This window comes from Gopherus flavomarginatus, chromosome 10 (genome assembly GCF_025201925.1).
Source record: "Gopherus flavomarginatus isolate rGopFla2 chromosome 10, rGopFla2.mat.asm, whole genome shotgun sequence".
NCBI lineage: Eukaryota > Metazoa > Chordata > Testudines > Testudinidae > Gopherus > Gopherus flavomarginatus.
The window spans coordinates 51,003,511-51,021,075 of record NC_066626.1 but is presented as its reverse complement, the minus strand read 5'-3'; the positions used below and the strand labels follow the sequence as shown (position 1 = coordinate 51,021,075).

General features: G+C 40.9%; 1 protein-coding gene across 5 annotated transcripts in view; it reads right to left on the bottom strand.

The window, feature by feature from the left end:
* Positions 1-7,125: 7,125 nt before the first annotated feature.
* Positions 7,126-17,565, bottom strand: part of CCDC148 (coiled-coil domain containing 148) — a 120,832-nt gene continuing 110,392 nt past the window's right edge. For all 5 annotated transcript variants that reach the window (XM_050969244.1, XM_050969241.1, XM_050969240.1 and 2 more), the window contains 2 exons: positions 13,636-13,779; positions 7,126-8,738 (listed from right to left, as the gene is read on the bottom strand). In XM_050969244.1, coding sequence (XP_050825201.1) covers positions 8,592-8,738; positions 13,636-13,779 — 291 coding nt within the window. In that variant the 3' untranslated portion in view covers positions 7,126-8,591. The remainder of the gene's footprint in view (positions 8,739-13,635; positions 13,780-17,565) is intronic.

Here is a 17,565-nt window from a genome sequence, read left to right as displayed (position 1 = left end):
ACCTTTAGATATTAGATACTAAAAGACTGGCAACAGTGTGATTATTGGGTAAGATCTAAATTATATATTGACCTGAGTATGTGGCTGGTGCTTTGAGACCAGAAGAACCCTTTGGTTGATGAAATTAGTTTTAAATAACCACTCATCATTAAGTCTAGTGTTTCTGGTGGTGATACAAGGACTAGAATACCTAAGGAAACTGCTTTTCTGACTTCTTGTTAGCCAGTGCGGTAAAATGAAGTTTACTCTTGTTGCTGGTCTGGTACATCTTATGGGGGAATAACCACCAGTTTTGGGGTGTGTCTGCCCTATTTCTCAGCAGTTTGTCCTCAGTTTGGTATTCTCAGTTGTGACCCACTATGGCATGGTGTCACAGGGGTAGTCCAAGAAGACTGGAGAAGAGCAAACATATCTGTTTTTAAAAAGGGGAACAAAGAGGACACAAGGAATTACAGACCAGTCAGCCTAACATTGATACCTAGAAAGATATTGGAACAAATTATTAAATAATCAATTTGTAAGCACTTGGAGGATAATAGGGTGATAAAGAATAGCGAGCATGGATTCGTCAAGAACAAAACATGCCAAACCAACCTAATTTCCTTCTTTGATAGGTTTACTGGCTGAGTGGATGGCGGACAGGGGAAGAAGTAGATGTGATATATCTTGATTTTAGTAAAGCATCTGATACACTCCCATATGACATTCTCATAAGCAAATTCAGGAAATGTGATCTAGAAGAAATTACCATAAGATGGGAGCACAACTGGCTGAAAGACAGTAATCAAAGAGTAGTTATCAATGGTTCACTGTCAAACTGGAAGGGCATATCTAGTGGGCTCCCATAAGGTCAATCATGGGCCAATACTATTCAATATTTTAATTAATGACTTGGATAAGGGAGTGGAAAGCTAAGTAAGCTGCATGGCTATGTGCCAAGCAGCTGCCTATTAAGCCCTGCGCAGGGGCTCAGGGTGTGGCAGGGAGAGGTGCTCCCTCTCCAACATGGACCTGCCATGGTGCGGAGAGGTGCCCCTCCCCTGGCCCCAACACGGACCTGCCTTGGACTTGCTGCGGCTGGGGGAGAAGAGCCCCTCCCCTGGCCTGGTCCTGCCCTGCCGGAGCTCCCACAGCTGTGGAGAGGTGCCTCCCGAGTGCTGTCATGAGAAAGGGGTGGGAGGAGTCCTCTCTCCCCACTGTAGCCAGGGCAGCCTGCACCCAAAACCCCTCATCCCCAGCCCCACCCCAGAGCCTTCACCCCTAGCCACCGCCCTCACCCCTGCACCCAACCCTCTGCCCCAGCCCTGAGCCCCCTCCAACTCCCCAAACCCTTCATTCCCAGCCCCACCCGAGCCCACACTCCCAGCCAGAGCCATCAACCCTCTGCACCCCAGCCATGAGCCCCCTCTCACACTCCAGACCCCTTGGCCCTACCCCCACCACATTAATTTTGTTATCTGCACAAATATGAAGGGGATGTGTCACACATCACATTCCATATTGTTGCACGTAACAAAATTCATTCTGCACATGGACGTAAAAAATTAGAGGGACCACTGGTGGAAATAATATTTATAAAATCTGCAGATGACACTAAGTTGGGAGTTCAAACATTTACGAGTGTAGGATTGGAATTCAAAATGACCTTGACAAATTGGAGAATTAGTATGAAAACAACAAGATGAAAAGTGGAATGTACTTCACTTAGCAAAGAAAAATCAAATACACACCTACAAAATGGGGAATAACTGGCAAGGTGGTAGCATTACGGAAAAGGATCTGCAGGATAGTGGATGAAAAATTAAACATGAGCCAACAATGTGATAAAGTTGAAAAATAAAGCTAATATCATTCTGAGGTGTATTAATAAGAGAGTCTTATATAAGGTATGTGTGTTAATTGCACCAATCTACTCGGCTGTGGTGAGGCCTCAGCTGGAGCACTGTGTCCAATTTTGGGTCCCACACTTTAGGAAAGATGAGGACAAATTGGAAAGAGTCCAGAGGAGAGTGATTAAAAAAAATGACAGAAAGTTTAGAAAACCTGAGCTATGAGGAAAGGTTAAACAAAACTGGGCATGTTTAGTCTTGAGAAAAGAAGACTGAGACCTGATAACGGGTCAGACACGTTAAGGGCTGCTATAAAGAGGATGGGGGAGAATTGTTGTACATGTCCACTGAAGGTAGGTCAAGAAGTAGTGGGCTTAATCTGCAGCAACGGAGATTTAAACTAAATATTAGGAAAAATTTTCTAACTATAAGGATACTTAAGCTCTGGAACAGGTTTCCAAAGGAGGTTTTGGAATCCCTAGCATTGGAGGTTTTTAAAAATCTGGACAAATAACTGTCAGGCTGGACAAATAACTGTCAGGGATGGTTTAGGTTTACTTGGTCCTGCCACAGCACAGAAAGCTAGACTAGATGACTTTGAGTTCCCTTCCAGCTCTACATTTCTATGATTCCCCAATCCCATCAACTCCACTAGGGGCAGATTGGTCCTTAGTTTTCAGTCTTGTTCGTACCTTGGATTTAAGCTAATGGATAATGGGACATGGACCAATGTCTTCTAGAAATAGAAATTAGACCATTATAAACAGTTTACCACTAGACTCTGAACTCAGTTCTGCAGAGGTCAAAGACTATTGCAATGACCCCTGTACCAGCTAGCAACCACAATTGTAATTTCCTTACAGGTCCCTTCTGACCTATGAGTCTATGAGTCTATGATTCATCTAAAACCACACTACCAAAATGCATGCAGTAATTTAATTTATCCCCAAAATCATTAAGGGGAGTACGTTATAGCTTAGAAAACTTACTTAATAATATCCTTAATAATTAAGCTAAACAATTGTAGTGAATTCTTCATTTTTTCAGAGTGCTTTGTGCAAGAACATTATTTTGTCTATTTTGCCTTCAGCTTAATGATTAGAGTAAAATGATTTCTCTGTTGCAAATGTGAAGTTTGATGCTCTATAATGCTTTCAGTTAACAGTTTACAGAGTTCAGAAAACTATGTCCTGGGGAAGATCGTTTTCAAAATGTCAACCATTACTGTAAAGGCCTTCTGGTTTTGGAAAGGATCATTACAACTCGCACCACAATCACTCACACTTTCCTTTTTGCCTGCAAATGGTAATAGACTGAGAAAGTGTAGAATCAGGACCGGCTCCGGGTTTTTGCCACCCCAAGCAGCAAAGAAAAAAAAAGAAGCCTGATTGAGCTGCCACTGAAGTGCCGCTGAAGAGGGAGTGAGGGACTGAAGGACCCACCGCCGAATTGCCACCGCAGACCTGGACGTGCCGCCCCAGCAACGGACAGACTGCTGCTCCTTTTTATTGGCCGCCCCAGGCACCTGCTTCCTTCGTTGGTGCCTGGAGCTGTCCCTATGTAGAATTCTCTGCCAAAAGATTCTGTGCCAGTCAGATACTTGACCTTTAATCGCTGATTAACATTTAAGCTATTTACTGACTGGCTAATTTTTTTATTCATAGAAATATAGTATATTACAATACTTCACTGTAACCAGGGCCGGCTTTAGGCCTATTCCACCAATTCCCCTGAATCGGGCCCCGCACCTAGTGAGAATCCCTTCCCTGGCTAGAGGCGCCTTTTTAATTTTTACTCACCTGGTGGCGCTTTGGATCTTCAGCGGCACTCCGGCGGCGGGTCTTTCAGTGCCGCTGAAGATCTGGAGCAAGTGAAAGACCCACCTTCGAAGTGCCACCGAAGACTTGGAGCACCGCCTGGTGAGTACAAGCCCCACATGTTTTTTTACATGTGTAGGTGGTTTTTTGGTTTGTTTTTTTTTAGTCATTCCTACCGGGGCCCTGTCGAAACTGTTCAAATTGGGCCCCACACTTCCTAAAGCCGGCCCTGACTGTAAAAAATAAGTTGTTCTCAGACTAAGAAAACAAATTCAGTCAGCCAAATTGCAGAAAGTCAATAATGGTGCAAACTATCACAAACTCAAATCTACCATCAACAAACTAAGGGCCAATCTGGGCAGTATTTACTCAGACACCTTATGCTCATAAAGAGGGACCAGCTAGAATCCCACACCTTGTTCTACACAAGTGTAAGAAGACGGAAAGTTAGCATTGTGTACAGTGCTCACTTTATATTATTTTTTATTACAAACATTTGCACTGTAAAAAAGATAAAAGAAATAGTATTTCAATTCACCTCACAAATACTTAGTGCAATCTCTTTATTGTGAAAGTTGAACTTACATGTGTAGAATTATTATTATTTTTACATAACTCCTTTCAACTGAGTGAGCAAGGGAGGATGGCCTTTACCTCAGGGATTCGGCACACAGCAGGGGAGGAGAGGCTGGTGCAGGGAGGCTGAGCTTGCCAATCCCCTGTTCCCTATGGCAGTGTTTCTCAAACTTTTTCTGCTGGGGACCCCATTTAGACTTTTAAAAAATTGTGACCCCCTACCTTCAGCCCTGCTTGGGGTGGGAGGCTTGGGGCATAGGGCTCTAGGCTTCAGCCCTGCTCGGGGTTCTGGGTTTCAGACCCTCTTTGGGTGCGGGGCTTAGGGTTTTAGCCCCACTCAGGGCTTCTCAGGCTACTGCTGCTGGCCAAGCTCCAGGCTGGGACTTCAGCCCCACCACCGCTGCCCATTGAGCTCTGGACTGGGGCTTCAGCCCTGTAGCTGCTGCTGTCCGCAGGAGCAGCGCCAGGGTTTTTGGCGCCCTAGGTGGGGGTCCTTCCGCGCTCCCAGTTGGCGGCAATTCTGAAGGGGGGGGGGGGAGTCCTTCCGTGCTCCCGGTCTTCATGGCACTTTGGCGGCGGGTCCCGGAGCAAGTGAAGGACCAGCTGCAGAATTGCCACCGCCGACCCAGAGCGCGGAAGAACCCCTCGCCATTGAATTGCCACCAAGGGTGGCAAAATGCCGCCCTACCAAATCCTGGTGTCCTAGGCGACCGCCTACGTTGCCTAAATGGAAGGGCCGGCCCTGGCTGTCCGCAGAGCTCCAGGATGCAGCTTCAGCCCTGCCACCGCCGCTGCCTGCAGAGCTCTGGGCTGGGACTTCAGCCCCACTACCACTGCCCACTGAGCTCTGGGCTGCAGCTTCAGCCTCTCCCCCGCCACCTCTGGAGCTGTGGGCTGTGGCTTTAGCCCTCCCTTCAGAGAGGTATGTGATTAACATCTTCATTTTGTTTTCAATTAATCACAGCCATTAACTTTGATTAATTGACCACCCTACTTTTGGTACTATCTTGCATGACCGTCTCATAAAAAAACTAGAGAAATATAGCCTAGAGGAACCTAGTATAAAGTGAGTGCACAACTGATTGGAAAAGCATACTCAGAGAATAGTTATCAATGGTTCACAATCAAGCTGGAAGGGCATGTCTACTGGGGTCCCACTGGGATCTATTATAGGACCACTTCTATTCAATATCTTCATAAATGATTAGGATAATGGCATAGAGTATACACTTTTACGTTTTTCAGATGATACCAAGCTGGGAGAGGTTGCAAGTGCTTTAGAGGATGGGATTAGAATTCAAAGTGTTCTTCACAAACTGGAGAAATGGTCTGAAATAAATGGGATGAAATTCAATAAGGACAAATGCAAAGTACTACAGTTAGGAAGGAATAATCAGTTGCACAAAAACAAGTGTGAAATGATTGCCTAGGAAGGAGTACTGCAGAAAAGGATCTGTGGGTTATAGTGGATCACTATAGGTGGATCACTATAGTGGATCACTAAATATGAGACAACAATATAAAACAGTTGCAAAAAAACACAAACATTATGCTGGGATGTGTAGGAGTGCTGTAAGCAAGACAAGAGAAGTAATTCTATCACTGTACTCGGCACTGATAAGGCCTCAACTGAAGTATTATGTCCAGTTCTGGGCACCACATTTTGGGAAGAATATGGACAAGTTGGAGAAAGCCCAAATGAGAGCAACAAAAATTATTAAAGATCTAGAAAACATGGTTTTCAAGAAAAGACTGAAAAAATTGGATTTGTTTAGTCTGGAGAAGAGAAGACTGAAGGGGGACATGGTAACAGTCTTCAAGTACATAAAAGATCGTTATAAAGAGGAGGGTGATAAATCATTCTCATTAGTCACTGAGAACAGGACAAAGAGTGATGGGTTATATTGAAGAAAGGAATATTTAGGTAACTGCCTAACTGTAAATTAAGCTCTGGAACAAATGACCTAGGGAGGTTGTGGACTCACCGTCATTGGAGGTGTTTAAGAACAGGTTAGACAACACTCATCAGGGATGGCCTAGATCAGCCTTTTCTCAACCTTTTTGTGAAGGTAACACCCTTTGGACTTAAAAAAAAAATACTGTGAGCCTCTATACTAAGACTTGAAAAAACTGAAACCCACTATCGTAAATATTATTAAGTAAATTATTAATAATACTGGCCCACCAGCATTAATAAATGAATCTCTTAAATCTATGTAAATATATTAAGTAATTTCAGTTCCTATATTCTTATATTAGCAGAGAAATTTTTTACCCAAAAATATGCTATATCATGATTGTAAGACTCGTGATTCATAAAAAGTGAATTTATACTTTGTTTCTGTGTAAAAATAAACTTTGATCTGGCATACAGATGTTTTTTCTTACCTTCACTTGCAACCCCTCTAATCTCATTCCCAACCCCCAGGTTGAGAAACACTGGTCTAGATAACACTTAGTCCTACCTGAGGACAGGACTCTGGACTAAATGACCTATCGAGGTTCTTCCAGTCCTACATTTCTATGAATCTAGGAGTCATCTGTTGCACAAATAAACACAGAATTGTAATATGGGCACAAACACTCAGAAGTCAAGTCCAAACATTACATGTACAACATGCTAACAATAGGAGAGCATAGATACTGGAGTAGGGAGACATGACTATGGCACTGGACTGGGTCCCAAAGGACAGGTTCAGCTCCTGCGTCAGATGCACACTTCCCGTATGAACTTGTGCAAGTCACTCAATCTGCACTGTGCCTTAGTTCCTCATCTGTAAAATGGGGATGTGCTTCCTATATCACTGGGACATTGTGAGTGTACAATCCATTAATGACTGAGGCATTCAGAGACTATGCTGACTAGGGACATATGTAACCAGATCGATAGGGAATTGCACATATCTTATTTTTATTCTAATATTCATTGTCCCTTAATACAGCATGAGCCATACAGTGTATGTATTTTATGAAAGTCTGAATAAGAAATTTCGATGTGTATATATTATTTGACAAATAATGTAAAATGAAATAAAAAGACCATATTCTCAGTCATATGCAAATAGTTTCTTGAATGGTGATTAGCTTGCTAGGTGCATATTTGATACTTCTTGTTTTCATACATGTTACATGCATGTTATGTAAGTTAGAAAAAGCAAAGTTATACAAAATTACTTTTCAATTTCCCTTTCATGTAAATGAAAAAAAATCCTTTAAAAAAAAAAAACAAAAAACCAAAATACAGATCCTAGCGCTAAAATGTTATTTCTAATTTTATAATGTATTCTGAATGACTAAATTGCAAAATGAAATTGTTTGGATTGGTTTGCAGTAAACATGATGCACCAAATTGGTTTCTAATTTTAGAGAAAGGTTAAGTTTCCTCTTATAATAATGAAGGAATAATAGAAGCATTTATGATAATGAAGTTTTTATAATTAAAAAATCAAATTCTCAGGTAATATAACCTGATACGAAAGTTATGTTGGATGCATCTATGTACTATATTACCATCTAAAATGACTTTTTTGTGATGTTATGTTAGATTTGTGCTGCCAATTAACACAAAAAATATTTCTTCAAAATGCTGTTTACCAAGTGCCAGATTGTATTCTGTGTGATGTGTGTGTGAAGAGCCCTCCACATACAGATATCACGTCTTCTGCAGGGAAGAGACTCAACACTATCACACACCCAGTGGAGCCCTCTCCAGGGCCTTCACTGGGGGAGGCTGAAAAAGGGTAAATCTGGGGGCAGGATCCCACATTATATAATCTTTCCCACAGAGTTTCCTGGGGAATGCTCAGGTGCTACTGTGGGCCAGGGGGAGACTACCTATAAGTGTAGCTCCAAAGGAACCACGCTGCCATGGTGGGAATTGGCAGAAGGCTTCCAAGGATCAGAACCAGTAAGGGGACATGCTGATGACCCCATGCCTCCCATAGATCCCCAGAGATCCATCAGGTTTGGGTTTGGACCCCACAGTGATTATAATGAGGGAAAACACCATCTCAAACATGATGCTGTGTGGAAATCTTAACACAGGGTTCCATGCACAGTGACTCTTCCTGAAGCTTTTACATAAGGGGTTGATTTAGCTCCAGATAATTAGATTACTATCTCAGTAAAAAGTTCTTAAAGAACATGACATTCCAAAACTCTATTCAAGATTGTGGGGAGAATATTAAATGGCCTACTATGCATTCCATAGGAAATAAATTTATTTTTAAATGACTGCACTGACTGAGAACTCCATAATTCTATGAAGTATCCTAAATTCACAAAGTTATCTAAATTAAAGAAGTTTCTTTAAAATTTTCCTATTATAGTCCAGAGGATAGTCAAAGAGTTCTGAAATCCATTCTGGATTCTACATTTTAAAGACTGTTGATTCCATGTCCTTTCTTGGAAGTTTGAGTGGAGGAATTTTTGGTAAAATCTCTTTAGCATAAGGAGTTTTATGAAGTCCAGCTTCTCGAAGAGCTAGCTCAACACGAATTCTAGGGTCAGAAATGATCTGTTAAAATAAAATATAATCATGATGAATAGAAACAAAATATCAGTATTAATACTTTCTCAAAAATGTAACATATACATTTTCCTGTCTCTATATATTACCGGTACATAAAAACCTATGCTAAACGAACATTCAAGTTGGAAAATCAAGGACTCAAAAGTTAGAAAATGCCAAAATTAACATTGCCTGTGCAATTTTATTTCAGTCTCCTTGTACATATACATAATCTTTAACTTCATGATCATATATTTTTCCCGCAGGATCTCTGCTTCATGAGTTACTCAGTATTGCTTTTTATTCTCTACATTTAATGTGTGGCTGAAGGACATATTTAATGCATGCCATCCTAGCCCTGCACTGAAGATATATTTACTAATTTCTTTCTGGGATTTTTATGGTGTTCACACCGTAGTTATCTGAGTGTTTCACAAATATTAATTAATCTTCACAACCCTTGTGAGAATAGGTGGTGGTGGTATCCCCAACTTCTGTAGGAGCCCTGCCTCATTTTTTGCAGAAGACAGCCTCATTCACTTCACAATCCTGATTTATTCCCAGAGCAACAGCAATCCTGAGCACTGAATGAGACAGGGATCCTGTGGAAAAAATTTATGTGATCATGCAGTTAAAAACTGTATCATAATGCATACGCACAAAATAATCTTAATTCTGGTATTTCCTAATTTGTCAGTGCTTAACTTCGTAACCTTAACTTTTTTTAAAACATATTTTAATGTACTTGCCTAATTAAAAAAACAAAACAGAAATTCCATCATATGGAACAACTTTGACTCCCAGCTTCCACCATCAACAGGGTTTAGATCTTAAAATCCACAGCACAGACCTCTTCCACTTGAATTAATGAAGTAAAAGGTAGCAGTAAGAGCCTGTTAATCTATATGCGGACAGGCCACTGGGGTGGGGTCGGGGGATGAGATACACACTGTGTCAGTGGGTTTCACAGCTCATTGCTGACAGCAGAGGTATATGGAGACTGAGGGTACCTGGGCTCAATTCCAGATGCTGCACTGGAGATTATCTGCTCTCTGTTCCAATCCACACCCTCCAGCTCCTACTCCTTCCCTGCTCCCTCTCTACTCCTTATCCACTCCCATCCTCTGTTTCCTGCAACCCTTCCCTCCCCCTCACTCCTCAGCCCATTATATTCCAGTGTGCCTTCTTCCTCCTCATTGCCTGGGGACCACCAGGGGAGTATTGAGGGCACAGGAGAGAGAACAACAGTGTTCTCAGTTCTGAGCCCAGTACCACAGTGGTCTACAGTGTCAGGGAGGAGCAAATGCAGGAAAAATCCTGCTCTGACGCTGCAGCCCTGGGATGGAAAATGCTCAGCCACTCTGTGGGGACAAGCATAGTTTGGCTGGAGTGTAGGAGCTGTGAGAAGATGGAGCACACTCACGGCAGACACAACATTTGGATAATTTAGGTGCTACACTCTAACAAGTCTCTACTAGCCATGTACAAACTGATATTACAGAAGCTTCTAACTTGGCTAAATTTGAGTGAATTTCCATGTGGACAGCAAAGAGAACATCCCTGATACCAAGGTTACTGCCTGACAAATTTTGAGTCCTTTTCCAAAATACGGAGGTACTAGAGCTTTTCGATGAGACAGTTACAATTTTTTTTAAAAAAGGGCCAAAACAATTTATTTTTCTTTTGTCTTCTTCTTGGAAGGAGCTGAACCATTGCTGCTGAAACTTAAATAAAAAAAAAAAGCACAGCTTACGGCATATTCAACATTGTAAAGTCCAATCTGAATGCTTAAAGTTTGGCAAAGTTATAAGAAACTGAAAATAAGTTCTCATAATGAAAACTATCTAGCAGCCTTAACTAACAGCATCATTTAATTTCATCAGATGCAGGGCTAAAAGTTATACTTCACGAGTATACTAATAGTGTATGTTTCTAAACAGACTTTCCACATCATTATTCTAGAGCGTAGATAGTGTTTTTAAACATATGGTTATTGCTTTTGGGGAAAAACAAATCAACCTCTAATGCTGTTGTACTACTGTTTAATTTCTATTTCAAGCAGAACTGGGAATGTCCTCAGTAATCTGATTCAAACTGAGAGAAAGAGTATCATTATTTTAATTTGGTGTTTTCCTTTTACATCTGACTAGGCTTGTAGAGGAGCCATCCCAGACAATGGAATAATTTGCCATTTCATTGAAAAACGTCCACTACCTAGAGCAGTGGTCCCCAACCTTTTCGTCTGGCGGGTGCCAGATGAAGGGCCGTGGTGGTGGTGGAGCACCCACTGAAATGCCGTCAAACTTCTGCAGCATTTCGGCAGCGACACTTCTCGACGACGTCGCTTGTTGGTGGCAAGTGGAGTCATCGAGAGGTGGTGCCGCCGAATTTCTGCAGCATTTCAGCGGCGATGCCTCTCGATTATGTTACTTTCCACCGACAAGTGACATCATCAAGAGGCGTCGTCGTCAAAACGCTGTGGAAATTCGGCGGCATTTCAGTGGCTGCTCCGCCGCCGGCCAGGACGCAGGCGCATTTAGATGCCCCCGCGGGCACCATGGCGCCCGCAGGCACCGTGTTGGGGACCCCTGACCTACAGTTTTATAGCTACCCGCCCAACGGTGACTCTCCCTTGATGTAGTTTTCTATAAGGGCAGTTTAGGGTAAACTGGGATCGGCAACCTTTGGCATGTAGCACGCCAGGGCTGGGCCCGTTTGTTAACCTGCCACGTCCACAGGTTTGGATCGCAACTCCCACTGGCTGTGGTTCGCTGTCCCAGGCCAATGAGGGCTGCGAGAAGCAGCAGCCAGCACATCCCTCCGCCCGTGCCACTTCCCGCAGCCCCCATTGGCCTGGGACAGTGAACCACGGCCAGTGGGAACTGCAATTGGCCAAACCTGCAGACACGGCAGGAAAACAAACTGGCCCAGCCCACTAGGGGCTTACCCTGGTGGGCTGCATGCCAAAAGTTGCCAATCCCTGCCCTAAACGTTTAACATAATACTAATCAGAGAAGGGGAAAGCAGAACAACAATCCTTTACAGAAATACATTATACATGTCAAAGAGTTTACTTTTTAATTTTAAATATATTAACTACATATTAGGGCTGTCAAGCCATTAAAAAAATTAATCGCGATTAATTGAACGATTAAAAAAATAATAATGATTAATTGTGTGATTAATTGCATTGTTAAATAATAATAGAATACCATTTACAGAAATATTTTTGGATGTGTAACACATTTTCAAATATATTGATTTCAATTACAACACAGAATACAAAGTGTACAGTTCTCACTTCATATTTATTTTTATTATAAATATTTGCATTGTAAAAATAAAATAAATAGTATTTTTCAATTCACTGAATACAAGTACTGTATTGCAATCTCCTTATCATGAAAGTTGAACTTACAAATATAGAATTATGTACAAAAAATAACTGCATTCAAAAATAAAATAATGTAAACTTTAGAGCCTACAAGTCCACTCAGACCTCCTTCTTGTTCAGTCAATCGTTCAGACAAACAGGTTTGTTTACATTTGCAGGAGATAATGCTGCCTGCTTCTTGTTTACAATGTCACCTGAAAGTGAGAACAGGCATTCGCATGGCACTGCAAGATATTTACATGCCAGATGTGCTAAAGATTCCTATGTCCCTTCATGCTTCAACCATGATTCCAGAGAACATGCGTCCATGCGAATGACAGGTCTGCTCGATAACGATCCAAAGCAGTTCAGATGGATGCATGTTCATTTTCATCATCTGAGTCAGATGCCACCAACAGAAGGTTGATTTTCTTTTTTGGTGGTTTAGGTTCTGTAGTTTTTGCATCGGAGTGTTGCTCTTTTAAGACGTCTGAAAACATGCTCCATACCAGGTCCCTCTCAGATCTTGAAAAGGCTCTTCAGATTCTTAAACCTTGGGTCGAGTGCTATAGCTATCTTTAGAAATTTCACACTGGCACCTTCTTTGTGTTTTGTCAAATCTGCAGTGAAAGTGTTCTTAAAAAGAACAACATGCTGGGTCATCATCCGAGATGGATATAATATGAAATAGATGGCAGAATGTGGGTAAAACACAGAGCAGGAGACATACAGTTCTCCCCCAAGGAGTTCAGTCACAAGTTTAATTAATGCATTATTTTTTTAATGAGTATCATCAGCACGGAAGCATGTCCTCTGGAATGGTGGCCAATGCATGAAGAGGCATATGAATATTTAGCATACCTGGCATGAAAATACCTAGCAATGCTGGCTACAAAAGTTCCATGTGAATATATGTTCTCACTTTAAGGTAACATTGCATATAAGAAGTGGGCAGCATTAACTCCCGTAAATGTAAACAAACCTGTTTATCTTGGCGATTGGCTGAACAAGAAGTAGGACTGAATGGACTTGTAGGTTCTAAAGTTTTACATTGCTTTGTTTTTGAGTGAAGTTATATAAGAAAAATAATCGACATTTGTAAATTGCGCTTTCCATGAGAAAGAGATTGTACTACAGTACTTGTATGAGGTGAATTGAAAAATATATTTATTTTATAATTTTTACAGTGCAAATATTTGTAATAAAAATAACCTAAAGCAAGCACTTTGTATTCTGTGTTATAATTGAATATATTTGAAAATGTGGAAAAACATCCAAAATATTTAATAAATTTCAATTGGTATTCTATTGTTTAACAGTGCAATTAAACTGTGATTAATCATGATTAATTTTTTTAAGTCACAATTAATTTTTTAGAGTTATACGCATGAGTTAACTCCGATTAATTGACAGCCCCACTAGTTTCTTTCCAGTGTTTTTGGTTTCACAAATGACAATAAATTTCTATTATTAATCTTTCTGTTAAGGGAATATTCATTTGTACACAGACTATACAAGATAGGCAATTACCTGTTGTTCATTGTATGTATTTAATGTAAACAGTGGTCTTTGAAGAACACATTCTTCTTCTTCAGTTCCAATGCCCATTTTACCTTTAGATGCCACTGTATCAGCCATCATTCTAGCTGGGTCAATTTCAGCAACAACAGCAACCTAAATAACATTACATGAAAATACTTATTAGTCAAATAGTTGATACTATCTAACTGGAATGAAGTTGGAATGAAGTGGACTGGCATGGAGAAAAGTTCCTTACCAAGGAACAGTTGTCCTTTAAACATATTCCTGGTGCAGCTCCACATTTGTGAGATGTAAGTGTGCCCATGCCAAACTTTGAACCATTCTGGAAAAGCAATGGGACCTGCTGTGGGTCTAAATGATTGGTCTCCAGGCTATAAAAAGTATGTGTGACTTCATCTGCCCTCAGTTCCTTCCACTGAATCCAACAATGTCAGAAAACTCGGAAGAAGCGGGAAAATGGGGGGCCACAGAAGGTGAGAAATGTGGAAATGCAGGAGCAAAACAAGAGTTATTGACAAATAACTCCTCTTTTGCCAATAATTTCCTCTCAGTTTTACTAGTAAACTAGCTATTTAAGAGAGGAACTAGCACTACAATCCCCCAGGAGGTGGACTAAGAAGGGTTAATTAAACTATGATTGCAGAGCTGATCTCTTAGAACAGGCAGCAGGGTAAAATTCCAAATAAAAGAGTGGTCATGCAGAAAGATATGTCTAGATACCCACAAATGATAGTTTTGCTTAATCTCCACAGTGGGAACTGTACTGGCTGGAGCTTTTGGTAAAGGGTAAGAGGATCCATGAAAATTTCGCAAAAATTCAAATGTGATATATAAGACAGACAGCAGTCTGCCAGGAGTCCTGAACATGGTGCTGTCAATCTTGTAAGCACTAAGTTCAAGTCAAAAGATGGAACAGTTTATGGGATTGATAGAAATACACCCTTATGTCCCTTCAAGAACCATCATAAGATGACATCAGGCAGAACACAATAGAAGAATCTCACTGAGCACAAATAGCTGCTTAGGGATAATAGCATAGATCCCCTGACTCCTCTGAACTGAATTGACTAGCCCAAAATTTCAACATAGGCATTCACAAACGAAATAACCTACTGATTACAGTTTATGCAGAGATCATTGTCCACTTCAACGAATAGCAGGCTCCCATAGACTCCTCCTTGCACTGACGTAGTTTGTTCTGCACTCCTTCACAGCACTGAACATCTGTTCTCAGCAACCTATCACTATCTAGGCCACTATGTAAAGTAACTACAGATCTGGGCAGCAAACCAATCTCGTTTTTAGAACAGTCTCCTCAGATCAAAACTGCTCATCCATAGAGGCCTCTCCTTTTATCCATGATGCTTCTTCTGGCATTTGGATGACAGAGTCACCATCTGGTGCTGAGATGACTCATCTAAGCCATATCTTATTCTTGGGCAGCCAAGAGAAGACTTAGCACCTCAGTATTTTATTATTTGTTTTACTTCTATTTTATTTAGAAGAAATAAAAAATACCCATTCACAAAATATGCATGTTCTGCTAATTATTTTTGTCATTTTTTAAATAAACAGCAGCACATAAATTAAACACGCAAAGACAACCTTACCTCAGTCACCTTACCTCAAAGGGTCAAATGCTAGGTAAAACAAATGGACTATGCAGCATGCCCTGAAAATCAGCCAAATCTATGCTATTTCAAATGGGGGATGAAAAGGCATAGCAGAGCCCCAAGGCCCATATGGAGGAAGCCCTGCCAAGCCTATTGAGGGAGACCTAGCACAACTGTGGCTGTGTATTACAGAGGGAGAGAGAGTCTCTCAGGTAGGCAGATTCCAGGCCATTTAGGGCTTTATAGGTCAAAACCTAAACCTTAAAATTTGTCTGGAAGCTCAGAGGTAGCTGTTGCACATCCTGGAGCACTGATGTCATGTGTTATCTAGATGGTAGCCCGCTTATCAACTCTGACTATGCTGAGGAAAAATGAATTGAGGCGACCTCACAACCAACAACAGTCTTGTCAGTTGAATGCCTTGAAAATTTTGTTGGTTCCAAAGAAACTATGATGAACTATGGCCTCCTTGCTGGAAGAAGATACCAAAGTCTCTAGTGATGTGGAGGGCATAATCACCAATATAAGCCTTGGAACAGAAGAAACTCCTAGAGCTTACAAAGACTCAGCATTGACCAAGCATCTTCTGGAAGTCAAGACATAATTAATAGACCCTGGAATCAACATAGGACTGAAGGCAGAGCTAGAATATCCTGGAAACTAGTAGGAATCTAGTTAGAAGGAGGCTGATCCAGGATTCAAGACTTCTTGCATAAGGAAAATATTTAGAAGCGCTTCTCTGCTTTCAGGCTTTGTGTGTAAAGGCTGCACAGACAGATCATGGAGCTGAAGAATGATCCTTATTAAAACAAAAGAAGCAGAAAATGTGTTGACCAGTCACCGACACTTCATTGCTGCCTGCTGGATACTTCCTATACCCACCCTTCTGGATTAGGCATGGTTCAAAGGTACAGGGAACCAGTAAAGGCAACACTTGAGAACTGCAGTTCTGGAGCATGGAAGGACTCCAAAGAGCAGTCTAAATCAAAATAGGTCAAATAAAACAACTTCAAAATGTACTACACTACATTCTAAACTAAACTAAAACTACAGGTAAATGCAGAAATTCTGCCTAAAAACAGTGAGGGCACAGTAGAGATGGTCCTTACATCCACAGACATATTCTATTGGAAGTGAATGAGTACTGTAGGGGTGGCTCATCCTTTTGAAGGCTTATGGTGTGAACAGTCAAATCCACAAAGAAGAGCTCACATAGCCTACTGTTCTTTTAGATGGCTCCAAGCTGAGTATGCATGTGTGTACATCCTATAAGCAGGAATGTGCAGAGGTAAATATTGAAGAAGAGAAACTGCTTATTTCTAACCAGACTTTCCAAGACTGGAATTATGGTGGCTGTACAAGAGCCCTCAACTGAGTGAGTGTACTGAATATACAAGGGAAAATGATGGTGTCCTCAGGGCTCTAAGAAAGATGTAGGAACTCTTCCCAATCAAAACCAACAACCAAAAGGTGATGAAGGAGATGAGAGAAGTGGACTAATAACTTAGTAGTTATATTAAGTAACAGTCCTACTTTATTAAAGAGTCAAATCTAATTTTTCTTGCAAGGCAGTATAAATCGCAGTTTGTAGACAATTTTTATGTAGTTTCTTTGTGCCGTAGTATATACAAGTGGCCTAATACTGTTTTGTAAAAATATAGCAAACTGTATGAAGAAAAGTCAATCTGCAGTAGGATATAATTGCTGACACCTAATCAGATAACTAATGCAAGCAAAAAATATTAAAACTGTACGTGACAGAAGATTCAACCTTTCTCTCTCTCTAACCAAAAGGTTATAGCTATAGTTTCACCTCGTCAAAATGATAAACAACTGAATGGACTTTCTAAATAGCTTTATCTGCTCCAGATAAAAACTAAGGGATCTATTTCATGGAGTAAGACCCTACCAATATCAGGTGAAGATGGAGAAAAATGATTGATTAGAGGAATAGTTAAAGTGGAACTGAGTCATCGTCATCAAAAGCCTTTTTTGGAGACATTTTAACCATGATGTACCAGTCACCAGCATGGTGGCAGCTCACAAAGTTACTGCCACCAAGAAAAATATACCAATATGATTCAACTGATTTAATCAAGTTTGTTTGGAACATACAGTAAAACCTCAGAGTAATGATCCCCTTAGGAACAGAGGTTGTTTCTAACTCTGAAATGTTTGTAACTCTAAACAAAATGTTATGGTGTTTCTTTCAAAAGTTTAGAACTGAACATTGACTTAATACCGCTTTGAAACTTTACCATGCAGAAGAAAAATGCTGCTTTTAACTATCTTAATTTAAATGAAA